At 40.2% G+C, this 12,500-nt stretch overlaps 1 protein-coding gene across 2 annotated transcripts; it reads right to left on the bottom strand.

Moving 5' to 3' along the window:
* Positions 1-2,183: 2,183 nt before the first annotated feature.
* On the bottom strand, positions 2,184-9,569 carry LOC138020121 (Golgi-associated plant pathogenesis-related protein 1-like). Of its 2 annotated transcripts, none has more exons than XM_068867122.1 (5): positions 9,465-9,569; positions 8,246-8,347; positions 7,374-7,427; positions 5,308-5,551; positions 2,184-2,584 (listed from the first exon to the last, which is right to left on the bottom strand). In XM_068867122.1, the coding sequence occupies exons 2-5, from the start codon at positions 8,283-8,285 to the stop codon at positions 2,308-2,310; spliced, it is 615 nt and encodes a 204-aa protein (XP_068723223.1). In that variant the 5' UTR covers positions 8,286-8,347; positions 9,465-9,569; the 3' UTR covers positions 2,184-2,307. The 2 variants fall into 2 exon arrangements, with proteins under 2 accessions (XP_068723223.1, XP_068723224.1); XM_068867123.1 differs by having other exon boundaries at positions 2,438-2,584; positions 5,331-5,551.
* Between the last annotated feature and the right edge of the window lie 2,931 nt (positions 9,570-12,500).

The following is a 12,500-nucleotide window of genomic DNA, read 5'->3' as shown; positions in this document are numbered from 1 at the left end:
ACTTTTTCGATCAACGCACTGTCAAAGAACCTAGCTCGGAAACGCTCCTCCGCCTTGCCGAACTAGTTTTAACGCTTAATTGTTTTTCATTCGCCGGCAACTATTACAAACAAATTAATGGTGTAGCGATGGGCACAAGAATGGGACCTAGCTATGCCAATCTTTTTGTAGGATATGTTGAACACCAATTTTTTAGTCAGTACAACGGCCCCAAACCTGAACTCTACGGCCGTTACATCGACGACTGCATCGGCGCTATTTCATCCAGCAGAGAAGAACTCGATCAATTTATAACCTCCGTCAACTCTTTTCATCCGGCTCTTAAATATACCTGGGAAATTTCGGAAACTTCATTGGCTTTTCTAGATATCAACGTTTCTATTAGAGGCAACGTGCTATGTACTAGTGTGCACTACAAACCTACTGATTCACACAGTTATTTGTTGTATTCATCGTCACATCCATCACATGTCAAGAACTCCATCCCTTATTCTCAATTTCTTAGACTTCGACGTCTATGTAGTGATGACTCCGATTTTTCCAGCAAATCAGAGGAGATGTGCCAGTTCTTCGAAAAACGTGGCTATCCTGTCTCTGTGGTCAAAGCGGGCCATCATCGCGCCCAACAATTTGATCGACAGTCATCACTACAAACGTCACAAAAAGATAAGAATGACAGAATTCCATTCACCCTCACTTTCCATCCTCATAATCACGCAGTCAAAAGCATCATTCTTAGTAATTTTAAATTACTCCAAAATGATCCCGAGACTGGTAGAATCTTTTCGCAACCTCCACTTATTTCATTCAAACGCGACAAAAACGTAGGCAACTTTTTAGTTAGAAGCGCGCTCAAAACTAACGAGCAACCCGGCACTTTCAAATGCGCGCGCTCACGATGCAAAACTTGTCTTTTCATTGTTAACACTAGCAAGATATCGGGACCTAAGCGATCTGTTAAGATCACCGATCGTTTCACATGTACCTCCGCAAATGTCATTTATTGCATAGCCTGCACGTTATGCAATAAATTATACATTGGTGAGACAGGTAGACGACTAGGTGACCGATTCCGCGAACACCTTCGCGATGTTGAGAAGAATGACAAGGATGCATCCAAGCCAGTCGCTCGCCATTTCAATCTGCCTAACCACTCCAAAAAACACATGGCTATCTGCGGCCTTTCCCTACATCTAGGTACGACGGAAAGCCGCAAGAATCTGGAACAAAAATTCATCTTTCAAATCGGCACCCTTAATCCCCACGGTATTAACGAACGCTTTTCATTTAACTAATATATTCCTATTTTTCACGTTGCCATGTTACCACCAATAGCGTAGCTCCTACTCTACTATAAAAACTACACGTAACCCATAATCCCTCGATTCGCTCTGACGAAGGGCTAACGCTCGAAACGTCAGCTTTTAGAATCTCTGTACGGTGGCCAATTTACATTATCAACTCCGTTGATAATACCAAATTTTTGTATACCCCTTCATTCAATGATGTAAGGCCCGTTACTGTGCTTCGCAATTTTCCGGCAGTAGCGATGCAAAACAATTAAATATAAAATGTTGTCTGCACCATCAGGTCAAAAATATTGCGAAACCTGAAGTCACGAGTAGGTAGGGTGGTTTTGTCTTACAAATATTTTGTAGAATCTTCGTCCCGTCCCGGGAAAAGAAACGGGACGGGAAAAGAAACGGGACACAAAAACGAGTGATTTTGCCCGTGATTTAATTCTCCTTTATCCCTACCCGTGTCTTTTAGGAGGAGCCGAGGTTTTATTAACTGATCGTTCCTTTGTCACGCTTGCTTACGAGTGGAATGCTGTGTGCCTGGTGTATAGCATGTTTCATCCTTTGCTCTTTATCGGGAACTAGGGGTCGTACCTGTGAGCCGCATTGAGGACACAAAAGACCAGCCAGTGAAAAGCTTGTCCAGTGTGATTACTGGACCAGTTGCAAAGTATTCTTTACTCGGTTATAGATTGTTTTAACAATCAAGAATTAAAATTCTCATGATTTTAACCATCTATTTTAAGAATTAAAATTTTATTTTAACCATCTATATCTACGAATGCGCGGCTAAACGTGCCGGAATGTATTGTAATCACCTGAATAGCAAAATAAAGACACTGAGATCTAAACAGAAACGCGAGCAGGTAGATTTAGGGCATTATCGCCGTTTTCCTTTAACTTATAGAACACAATGGTCAGTTTAGGAAAAGCAGGTAACATCTTAACTTTAACCGTTGCTTCACTTTAGTTACGTAACAAAATCTCGGATCAAGTTCTTCTGGATTTCTTAGTACACATCTTTTTTTGCAACTCTAGGGCAGTAAGTTGCACGGTCGAAGGTGCCTTTTGGAACATTTTCTCTGTACGTTCCGATGAAATTTCCCGCTGGTTCGTACCGACCAACAACAAAGGCGCATTTCATTCCATTCAGTTCGATCTCCGCGCGACCGATTCCCAATTTAGTACTCTTTTTCCAGATAACTTGGGAAAAGTGTCCGGCTTCCATTGGCCCAGTGTCCACTTCACCGAGTCCTTCATAGCCTGGATTACACACCTCGTTGTACCTACAGTGCAGTAACGGACATTTTTAACACTAAACTTTTAATACAATTCAGTCTATCCTGGAGATTTTGGCAGAGACAGCAGAAATGCATCCTGGCGTTCAGTTTCTTTGCTTTTCTGACTCAAATGTTCCAAAATGTACTACGAAAGCAATTGATAATTTGCGGTGAAATGGAGCGTTTTTCGATCAACAGCATGTTCAATACCGGCCGTATTCCCGTGAGGGTTAACTGATAGCCAATCAGACATATGTCCCCATTTTCACCAATGTTGACAGCTGACGAATTCCCACGCAATGACTGGTAAAAATGGGGACATATGATTGGCAATCAGTTAATCCTCGTGGGAATACACCTGTACCGGATCTCGCAGGAGATCTAAAAATAACTTAAGACGGATTACGATGGGAATAGGGCCAATATGAGGGAGTACCTCCCTTACCTTCATACTCTCTTGGCCTAAGCGAAAAGAAAAATTGCTGTATGTTTTTTTTTTCTGTAATTGCTGTAACTTTATCAATAAAATGAAAAAAAGTGTTTAAGATAATGCCCTCAAGCAGCTAGCGGTGTGGTGGTTGAGTGATTAGATGACGAGTTAATTAATCAACATTCCCATGTTCGAGTGCTATGTCCATACACTTGGGTTGTCTTTTCAAACAAATATGACCGTTTCCTATAATCCATATCAAGCTGTCAGTCTTCTAAATTCACGACAATAGTGAATTCAAAGCAAATTCACAATTTGGGATAATCGCAAATTCAAGGGCGAGAACGGGTTGTCCACACCAAATCATTCTCGTTCCCAGATCTCATCGTTTCTCTTAGCCAGCGGGTCCTTCGCACGAGAAAACGAAGGACTCGTGAGACATAGGAAATTCAATTTTTTTCATTGGTTAGCTTAAAAACAAAAAAACCTTAAACCGGAAGTGTCGATGTGGCGGAGCCGGTAGGTAAAATGATCAGAGTGTCTTTGTTTAAAACTATGATATTACTTATCGCTACTTTTTGTTCGACGCAAAGGGAGACATGAATAATAATAATTACAATAATAATAATAATAATAATAATAATAATAATAATAATAATAATAATAATAATAATAATGATAATGATAATGATAATGATAATGATAATAATAATAATAATAATAATAATAAGAAGAAGAAGAAGAAGAAGAAGAAGAAGAAGAAGAAGAAGAAGAAGAAGAAGAAGAAGAAGAAGAAGAAGTGGCAGGGTCGCCTTGTACGTAGTAGATGGAACGATGATCAATTAAGTAAACGAGGCTGTTTTGCGTGGCTAAGCGAGTGGAGTTGTGCACCTACCCATACGGTTGCAGGAGTAATGGAGTTATACGAACAGCTCTTACCAACACGAGTCTACTCGGCCTATATTGAAGACGGGCACATCTGACCAGAATAACATCATGTGCAGGATGTGTGGGAAAGCCCCGGAATGCATTGCGCACGTGCTAGCCGGGTGTCCATCTTTAGCGCAGACCAAGTATATGGAGAGACATAACGCGGCACTGAAAGTGTTGTTCTTCGAGATCCTCCGAGACCTTGATCTAAATGAGACTGTCTCACCTTGGTTTTCGCGCATTGAGCCAGAACCACTGTATGAGTCTACCCAAGCGCAGGCTTTCTGCGATGTCCCAGTCTATGCAGAGCATACTACGGTGCAGGCCAATAGAGTAGATGCGCGAATTATTGATCACAAGGAAAAGAAAGTACTGTTAGGGGAAATGAGCTGCCCGTGGATTGATAACCGCGAGAAGAAAGAGGCTGAAAAGATGGAAAAGTACGGACCCCTACGCTTCGAACTTATCAAGTGTTACCCAAACTATACGATCGAACAACTTAACGTCATCATGGACGTACTGGGTGGTTGGTCGAAGGAACTTGAAGTGCAGATGAACAGGATCTTCGGTTCACGTACACTTGACATTTTGAAGAGGATGCAAAAGGCGGTACTGTGGAGCTCCTTAAACATCGCTCGCACCTTCAAAGCCCTCATGCTAAGGCCCCTCCGGCTAAGAGAAACGATGAGATCTGGGAACGAGAATGACACCAACTGACCGATAAAGTGACGTCTTTGAAATGACCACGCAGTTTCCTCGCAGTATGACAAGGAACTAGTGATTTTAATCGGAATAGGGCCAAATGTGGGGAATTCGCTTTTTGCTCTCTATTATCTTGTCGACTGTGAATGTAGCCTATCTGTGTGCCCAGCACTGACTTGATCTGCTAATTGCTCTACAAGTGGCTTCATACACCATAAACCTTTTTCAGGGGAGTTGAATAGGACCTCATCACCAGAATCTCGGCTCTTATATGAGTCTTTGCGAATAGTGTATGGGTTTTTTAACGTTCCACTGAATTTTATGAACAGAGATTTCTTAGTTATTTAAGGAAACGTAGCCCCTTTACGGAAACGTAGCCCCTTTACGTTCCCTGTGAAATTGCCAACCGTTTGTTTTGGAAAGCCAATCTTTTAACATGTTTTCAAGGGAAGAAAAAGAAAAATGACTGCAAAGTTTGACTACTTAAATCCTCTCCGTTATTGAGATACAAAGGGAATTGTGACACCGCTAAATGGCCCGTAAAGTTACGGAACGTTCACCTGGGCCCCTACCTAATGGAGCCAACCGGTCAAGGCTAAGAAGAATGCAGAAATTTTGTTTCGATACTCTATTAAAAGCCCTCATTTGAACTGGTGAATTTATTTACCAGTTATCTACCGCTTCCTTTACCGTCTGGGGCGTATCTGAAGAGCAGCCCATTGAGAGGTTTTCTCCTTGTCCTGGTCTTTGATCCTCATCTGAGTGCACAAGAGAACCGTTTTCAGCGATTTCTTTCGCCCATAAAGCAGCGGCGTTACACATTGTTCTATTAAGTGTCATATCCGGCACACCGTGTATCGCACGAAAGAGATTATGTTCAATTAGCCCGTTGAGTTCCTGTTGAGAAAACCCTGTGAAAAATTAAAGTTAGAAAATTGAAATCATTTTTATGCGTCTCATTTCGGTTGATAACAAATTGCGTCATAAAATTGTTAAAGAGCTGATAAACAGAAAGTATCATATCATTAACTTTATTATCTCCTGGATTTTCCAACAGCCTGAGGTAGCAAATTTAAGCAACTGAGAAGACACTAATCAGTTCACGCCGGATCATTTCGATTCTTTTAACTTGTGAAATGCATGTAGGCTCACCAAGAATAAAGTCACTGTGAGTGGTGCTCGCGGTTGGAGGAAGAAATTAAAGTCCTATGTGCTAATTATGATGTGGAACGATTTTCAGTCTTTCACATTGCAAAAACCTTAAAGTGCTACTATGATCAAAAGGTCACTTCCCTTTTTTGAAAGTGTGATTGCTCATTACTTGACAGGCAAAATCGTGGGCTTTAATTTTTATCGAAAGGCTGTTTACTTTGAGTGTAAGTCTTGGATTTCACGGTCCACTATTACTGACGCGTTCAAAACTGACCGATTGCACCTCGGAGGGTTGGCTCTAGAGAAAAGTGACGTCATTTACTCACTAGCTTAAAATTTCAGTGTGTAAACGTAGCTTATTGTATATGCAAAACACGAGTTTAAAAGTCTGAAAGCCCGAAACTCCTCAACTTCGTTCCCAGGGTCTCTCTTCTCTGCCTCCTTGGTCGTTGGAAGAGAGACCCTGGTTGCGGCTGGTCACGTGACCATCTATCCATCCAAAAGAGAGTACGATAAAATACCATCCGGGGGAAGGTGAAGTTGAACAATTCAAAATGGCGCTCGAGTTTCTGAGATGCGTTCAGTAAGCGCTACTTTCGGCTGGCTATGACGACATAATTTTGAAAGTGAAACAAGTAATTTGCCTGGAAAGTTTATATTTAAAGAAAGATTTAGTTGCTGCTCCGAGTTCCTACCGGCTACGAGAAATCCTTAGTTTTCCAAGTTCTGCCTCGATTGTTGAGGGAAAGAGAGGAAACACGTGCAACCATGTCAGTAACAAAGTCTGTAGTTTTAGTTGTTTCACCTTTGAACGTGTTGATGTATGATCAGATTTCTAAATTGAGAGCGAGGGGTGTGGTTTGAAACATGACTTTAGAGCGAAAACTACTGAGTCAAGCGACATAACGCTCTCTCCCTGCCTTAGTAAATTTGTCACTGTGACAATCAAAAACCCTGTTACCCCACCCTTCCAGCAGATTTTTTTACCACCCAGATTCTGGGTGGTCACGTGACCAACTGCAACCAGGGTTTTTCTTCCAACGACCAAAGGAGGCAGAGAAGAGAGACCCTGGGAACGAGGTTGGAAACTCCCGTGCTGCATATTAATTCAGTCGCGTACACACTCTGACGTCATTTTCTCCTCGATCCAGGCTTCAGCCCTCTCAAGATCTTAAAGTTAGTAATGGTGGACCATTAAATAGGAAAATTCCAGTTAAAATAAACAGGCATCTTTTTGAAAGCAGGGCTCAAAACTTTGGTCACGTAGTATTTAGTTAAGATAGTTTTGAAATCCAAGGAAAAAGGAGATTTAAAACTGTTATTTTTCACAGTAGCACTTAAACTATTGAGGAAGGATGAAGACCGTGTACCAAAACGTCATCTAGCAACGTCATTTTGTGATATTGAATCATCGTTATTGAGTCATTCAATCCAAGCGCACAGAAAGGGGGTGCCAGGATTTCAAAAATAAAATTCAGATAATTAGAATGGTGAAGATTACTGGCGAGAAAATTGAAATTATCGTCAGGTGATCACCTTGCCTACAAAACCTTAAATTTAGTTCATGTCCGTCACTCTTACCTGTACTAAAAGCATTTTCAGCGTTTATCACACTACTTTGTAGAACTGGGGTTCCTGTAAAGACGAAAAAACAAGCAGTTCGGGTTTGTTAGGTTTCACCATAAGAGGGGGTGACACTACGGAGCAGGTGAGCTATGAATAGACCACACAGCTACCTTTGAAAAGAAGGGGCTGTGACTTAGAGCTTAAGCTTAGTACTCTCTGGCGGCTCAGGCATATGCACAAACAGCATACGCAGACACATCGTATATAGTACCCAAAATGCAATTAATTCGATTCACGCCCAATGTTTAATTAATATCCAACACTAAGTGTCCCGGCCTTGGTCCATCAATTTAAGGGTACCAGTTGTTTGTTCGTGGGCTCCTGCAGAAACTCCATGCTCAACTCTTCATTAACAGGGTCAATCAAGAATGCTGCATTCAGACAGCACCTTCAGTTTTCAGGTAAACTAGATGGTCTAACAAATTTCATTTATCATTACAGAGGCAGCAACCAATTAAATTGAACCACAGGGAACTCTTTGGCGGCACAGCGTGTCATAATATAAAATGTAAGGAGTTTTACTTATTGAGTCTCCTTCAACGAGGAGGATAGATACTTCTTTCAGGTTAAAATTGGCTAGCGATTGTCCTCCTCCTTACTATGAAGTACATTTATAGCTTATAGAATGATGTGATCTCAGGAGAATTTGAGTTTTCTTCACTAGATCATGTCTGCGTAGTCTCGGTAAAGTCACTCACAGGTGAAAAAAAACCTCGAAGATTGGGATTGATGAATTTGTCTCATTACAGCATTGCTGCTTCCCTTAATTAAATGCTCAAAAGTAACTCCAAATTTACAGAACTTTTTAATTAACTCAAAAGCCGTACCTGTGATGACAAGTAGCAAGCAGTATACAGCCAGATTCATTATATTTGTCCCCTCTGGAGAACCTAGAAATGTAGCGATCTCTTCCAAATGTTTTCTAGAAACTAAAAGAAATACCGGTCATGTGATCTGTTATGGGAAGTGTGTCAGCTAGCTGCTTTGGGGCTTTCATTCGGAATTACTAATGGAATTTGACACTCAGGATTGACAACAGGATAGTGCAAATCAATTCCAAGTGACATTTTCGGAGTATCTTTAAAAAGGGTTTAAAACAATTTCCAAAACCTTAGAAAAAAAATCACGTTATCGTTTTAAAATGCTATAGACCCGGGGGGGGGGGGGGGGGGAAAGATATTGTGAATGACCCATCTCTTTGCGAATAAGGGCGCGCATTCCGAGAACATGGCGAATTTTGTTGTTTCGATCTACGATAATCGAGATAGACAGGTACTTCGGTGTTCTACTCTTAAACGAGCACTGTGATCTATATTTTGTATTGCATAATTTTGGTGTACAATTTCTCCCCTTTAAATGAAAAAAATTAAAGAATATCGGAAGAAAAAAAAGATCTAGCTAAAAGCTCTTACCAGGGGATGTAAATTATGATCTTGAAAACAACGACTCGAGAAACGTTTTGAGTGGACGTCGTTCTGAGTTGAGTGATTTTTCCATAAGCTGCATAAGAGTGTTCCATATCATCTAGACTTTCTACCTATCAGGTGTTTTTTCAAGTGTTACTTTAAAAACCCTCTGGTTTAGCTACTGCAAAAAGTACCCTGAGCCGACAAAGTAATGAGCGTGATTATCATCAGTACAGGCACCAACAGGGTAACATCACGGTGGCTTATCTTTTTTATTGTAGTTCTCTAAACAGGGATTAGTAGGGAACATTCCGGGAAAGTTTCAAGAAAATCGTTCGACGACTTTTTTTCCTGAGGAATCATCTTAAAGGTTAAAAACGTTAAGCTTTAATTTAACTTTATTTGTTGAAATTCTCTTAGTCTTTTGAATTGAATAAACCTTTTTAATAATAAGCTCAGAGCGCGTTGTGATTCTTGTAACTTCAGATTGTTTTAAAACTCCCGAGGCACATAAATTAAGATTGTCACAATTTAATCGTGTACTCACGGTAGAAGCTATTACTAACTTTCTCGATGTGGCGTTGAGCCTGGATCTCGCGGTAAATAGATCACAAACAAACACAGACAACGTCGTACATACCTTACAATGTGTTACTGATCAAATGAATTTCGCTTATGATCAGTCCTTAAATTAGTGAGTTTTCCAAGACAAATTAAAGGTTGTCTACATTACGTGAAGCGTTCGATCGTTCAAAGTTTTAACATGTGTAACTAGTGAAGCTGTCCACCTGTCTACCGCCTACTGTGGGATCTATGTGCCCCTTAAATGAGGCTCTGGTCAGCTTAGTTACTGACTGAAAAAGACAGAAGTCCCTGAACTACAACAAATGTAAATGAACTGACGGCCTCGGTGAAGCACTAATTGAAGCAGCCTGTGTGGAGAAAAACCCCTGAGGGAAAGAATTTTTGGACCAGTTCTCAGTTCCTGGTCATATGCTATTTTTGGTTCACACTAAAGTGTCTCCAATTAACGGGTAAAATCGTCTGGCGTTAAGCAGAGAAATCCTGAAGTCTCGTTTTCACGAGGAGAAGGGTTAAATGACATCACCGTCGGCCTGGCAACATGCCCTTGAAGATCTTGAACCGAAAGTTCTCAACGTGCACTCACTAATATTGATAAATCTGCGGTCTCTCAAACAACTTTTAAATGCGTGCATAGCCGCTTGTATATATCATCCAAGAAATGGCAGCCTTATAAGGATGGCATGACCGACAAATTCCTCACGAAGGACATGACATATTCTTCTTTGTCCTGCGAAAGCCCAGACATTTGAAGATATGTCTTTTCTTTGATTATGACACGGGAATATTCGCCTAAAATCCGCGAGTGCTCCTTTGAATGCAGGCATTAAGGCAAACCGGCGAACCTCTTCCAAATGTCCCTGCGTCGCATCCCATCGTACCCATCGAAAAAAAGAACATCTTTATTAAATTCACCAAATTATTTAGACTGGTAAAAGACCGGTCAGTCAATCAACTTCATTGACTTGTATAAATCGGTGACCAGTATAAAAAAGGCAAGCATTGCGTACGTGTGGTAGTGCAGTTACTAGTGCTTTATTCCATAACTTCCAAGTGAGATGTTTTTTTTTCAGGAGATTCAAGTTGTCTTTGCGTAATATGTAGATCTAATAGTACACAATATTGTTTTGGTGTCGTACTCCATTATAGTGCTATGGGAAATGTCTTAGGTAAATATGAATAGCCCCCGAGAGGACATGCATTCAAAAGTAAAATACTAAACCCAGAAAGATTGAAGAAAATAGAAGGGAACCGAGAAATAGTGGCTTCAAGGCAGACATGAAGTTTGCTTCAACTTCTTTTTCAGAGCAAGTATAAGCATGTACTCTGCGCGTCTGACGGTTTTCCAAGACAAAAGTTCACTGAAGTTGAGTGCTGTCCGCCGGGGTTAGTGTCTGGATTGGAGAACTAAAAAAATACGATTAGCTGTCAGAAACATAGCACCGAAAATTCTATTATAACGCTCAAAATTGCGAACTAAGCAAGGTACAGATTTTGCTAGCCTGCTTTGTGCCAAGCAAATGTTGATGCAAAAGTAAAAAGTATATTGATTCACAGTTTTCAGGAAGAGCAGAAGGAAGTGTCGATCGAGAATAAAAAAAATTGCAATCAGCAACAAAATTTGTGACATCAAAACAGCGTAAATTTCGTGCCGCGAATATAAAAGTTACCATTAGTAAAAAACAACTTGGGAGATATTTGATACGTTCAATTTGTCTATTGTACTTGTGGCTGCACAAATAAATCGCAAAATCGAAAGTGACATCGATTTCAGCGGCCGCCTGTGATCAAGTGAACGTTAGCTTGCGTGTTACTACCAATACATCTGTGACAAAATGTCGGCAAGACACCGGGCTTTTTTTGTTAGTTTGTTTTTCTTTCTTTCCAGTGTTATAAAGTTCGACAAGAAATGTGCGAATTCAACTACAAAGATCACAATCGTTCATCTCTCGAGGTTGACCATTGTTTCTGCAAAGTCGAAAATTCACTCTCCTAGACGAGGTTATTTATCACCAGGTAATTCCATCCTTTTGGAAATAGAAGCTGGTTTGTTATTCATCAGCGTCACAAATTCTTGCCGATTCTGGGGCTCATTTGTTGAAATTCAAGCGCGCTTTCTACAGACCTTCTTATTTTCGTGATTTATGCACGCGCTGTGGGCTTATTTGCCACCACGGACTTGCACTTACTCAATCATCACTCACTCTTCCAACCCGGTGACATAGTGTGTAGTGCACTCATAAAGTGCACTACACAAATCATTGCCTCCTTCATTGTTGCATTTGAAAAATTAAGTTTTATAGCTGTTACAGTACTTAGCAATATGAAGTCTGTTAAAAGTCAGTGGGAAACCTTGCTAATGTTTAAGTTACCCTTTTTATGCTTTTTGTATTGTTTTGGATAATAATTATTTTTATGCAGTCTTGAGCTCTCAATTAACACCTTACTCCCCCACTTATTTTTAACTTCATGGGGAAGTCTTTTGCACCCTAAAAATATAGAATTAACAACAAAGACGATAAGAAAGTAGAAGAATGAATGAAAAGGTTTAAGAAAACCTAAATCTAAATACTACAAAAATGGTGCTATATCTAAAGATTACAAATATCAATATCAATAATATCAATAGAAAAGTTAAGAAATCTTAAGACTACAAATATGATTGGCGATATCTGTGTCCATCAAGTAAGTCAATGTTCTTTGCTTGAACTGCGCAAGTGTCTTTTGCTCTCGTAACTCTCTTGGCAGTGTGTTCCAGTCCCTGGCAGCCGAGAATTTGAATGAGGTCTTTCCACACGTAGTTTTAACTAACGGTAGATCTAATAAAATTGAGTCTCTGAGAGATCGACAATGTCTTTGTGATCGTTTGGAGAGTGGTAATTACTGTTTACACCTTCCGTCTGAAAGTTCACCAAGAGATTTTGTAAGACAATTTTTTAAGTGGAGCTACAAAACCCAAATTCGCTAAAAGCGTCGAAACTACCTTTGTAACCCCTATTTTTTTGGCCTTAAGAAGATTATAATTCTGGACAAATATCATGTAATGTCAAAGTTTAGGAAATGTTCACTGAAGGAAATGGTAGAAAAACAAAAT

This window comes from Montipora capricornis, chromosome 10 (genome assembly GCF_036669925.1).
Source record: "Montipora capricornis isolate CH-2021 chromosome 10, ASM3666992v2, whole genome shotgun sequence".
NCBI classification, from domain to species: Eukaryota; Metazoa; Cnidaria; class Anthozoa; order Scleractinia; family Acroporidae; genus Montipora; species Montipora capricornis.
Note: the sequence above shows the minus strand (reverse complement) of the source record. Positions and strands in the feature narration are given on the sequence as shown.

Bases quoted from the DNA above. Each gene is read 5' to 3' on its own strand.
- LOC138020121 (XM_068867122.1), bottom strand. From the start codon at position 8,285: ATGAATCTGGCTGTATACTGCTTGCTACTTGTCATCACAG. The intron at 7,428-8,245 runs GTACGGCTTTTG...TCGTCTTTACAG, and splicing joins CTTGCTACTTGTCATCACAG to GAACCCCAGTTCTACAAAGT. The intron at 2,585-5,307 runs GTAAATAAATTC...ACTGCACTGTAG, and splicing joins AAGGAAGCGGTAGATAACTG to GTACAACGAGGTGTGTAATC.